The 1,849-nt window shown below is 29.7% G+C and overlaps 1 protein-coding gene across 1 annotated transcript in view; it reads right to left on the minus strand.

Moving 5' to 3' along the window:
* Nucleotides 1-1,849, minus strand: part of LOC119575172 (lachesin-like) — a gene marked incomplete at its 5' end in the record, with an annotated part of 49,586 nt that overhangs the window by 8,345 nt on the left and 39,392 nt on the right. The window contains 1 exon segment of the mRNA XM_037922662.1: nucleotides 461-571. Coding sequence (XP_037778590.1) covers nucleotides 461-571 — 111 coding nt within the window.

Raw genomic sequence — 1,849 nt, forward strand, 5'->3', positions numbered from 1 at the left:
TTTTTTTGTGAAGATCAAACCCGACAATCAGCCTGTGCTCTCCTCCGTCGCAATAAACAACAGCGCGACTTGCTTTCTGTCTTACCGTGTGATTGCGTCAGGTTCAGTCAATATAATGTTCACGGGTTTTATTTATTTATTATTTTTCATTTTTTTAAAATTTTAGTGTTAAATAATAAACAGGCAACACTAAATACTGACAGACACTCACGATCATAACAAGATGCAAACAACAAAACAAGTAAGTTTTAAAGACTTCCTTCGAGAGATCCATATACCTAAAATCGTTTACTCATTCATACATACATATATTTGTATATATCTATATTTCCATGTCTTTTCATTTATCTCTTTCATGTTCCTCTCTTCTACAATAAATCCTCTCATCTTAATCTATTCCAATCTTTTTACTTGAAAGAGCCTCTTGGTGTGTTACCTGCCTTACAGTCAGCGACATTACCTTGGTTATTACCCGGGACGAAGCTGGTGGGTTTCTCATAGCGCTCCGCAATGTCATTAACTCGGCTGTGTTTGGCGAGAGACTTCTTGGGATTCATCCGCTGACGGGGAGCTGCAAGGAGAACATGAGGAAAATAGGCCCATGGCGGAGCTGGAGAGGGAGAGGCAAAAGGTTTTATACACAGAGAGAACGGGAGGAGTGTCTTTATAGACGCGTGGGAGTGAGGGAGAGAAATGAAGGGAGTGGATGCATGGGCGATTGGAAAAGAGTTTACTCAGCAAGTTTGCTAGCGCATGGATAGATGCTTATGTAAATGTTTAATCAAATGAAGGAATTAAAAAGCATTTGACATGATAAGTAAATGAACGTATATATAAATGAATAGATAACTATGGCACTAAACGAGTAATTATTAGATTTAGATACATGGATATTTTGAAGATGAATAGATGAACATATATACAAAAGGAAGGATAGAGATGTCAGTTTCAGGAAAAGAGGGGGAAAAAGTATTTTGATACCAATAATAATAAGTTTGCGAACGATATTTTAATAAAACGATATGAGGTCTCAGGGGAAAAACGATACTGACACATACTTATAATGAATTATGATTATGATGCAGAAAAAAATGCATTAAGCTGACAAATGACTCAGAATCAGAAACAACGACAACGACAGCAAATGTTCAAAGAAAAAAGGAGAAAGGATGAGAGAGAAGAGAAAAATATGATTATGCAAAAAAGGGATAAAGTATTCGTAATAATTATTAATAGAAAAATAAATGGTAATGGCATTGGTATGAGCAGTAATAGCAGTAATAAGAGTGATAGAAGTAGTGAGAATAATGGTAACAATAACGATAATAATAATGATGATAACAATAAATATAATAATGATAATGATAATGATAATAACAATGATATGAATAACAATCATAACCGTGACAATAACAATATCAGCAATGATAAAGACAATAAAGGTTATGACGATATAAATAATAATGAAAATAATACTAATGATGAAAATAACAATAAAAATAATAATGATAATAATTATAATAGTAACAGTGATGACGATAATAACAATAATGATTAAAATAACACTACCAATAACTAAAATAATAATGATAAGAATGGTAATAAAAATAACAATAATAGATAATAATATGATCAATAATGATAAAAAATAATGATAATGATAATAATCATATAGAAGAAAATGATAATAATCATATAGAAGAAAATGATAATAATAATAATAATAATAATAATAATGATAATAATAATAATAATAATAATAATAATAATAATAATAATGATAATAATGATAACGATGATAAAAAGATAATAATAATAATAATGATAATAATAATAATAACAAAAATAA

This window comes from Penaeus monodon, chromosome 7 (assembly GCF_015228065.2).
Source record: "Penaeus monodon isolate SGIC_2016 chromosome 7, NSTDA_Pmon_1, whole genome shotgun sequence".
NCBI lineage: Eukaryota > Metazoa > Arthropoda > Malacostraca > Decapoda > Penaeidae > Penaeus > Penaeus monodon.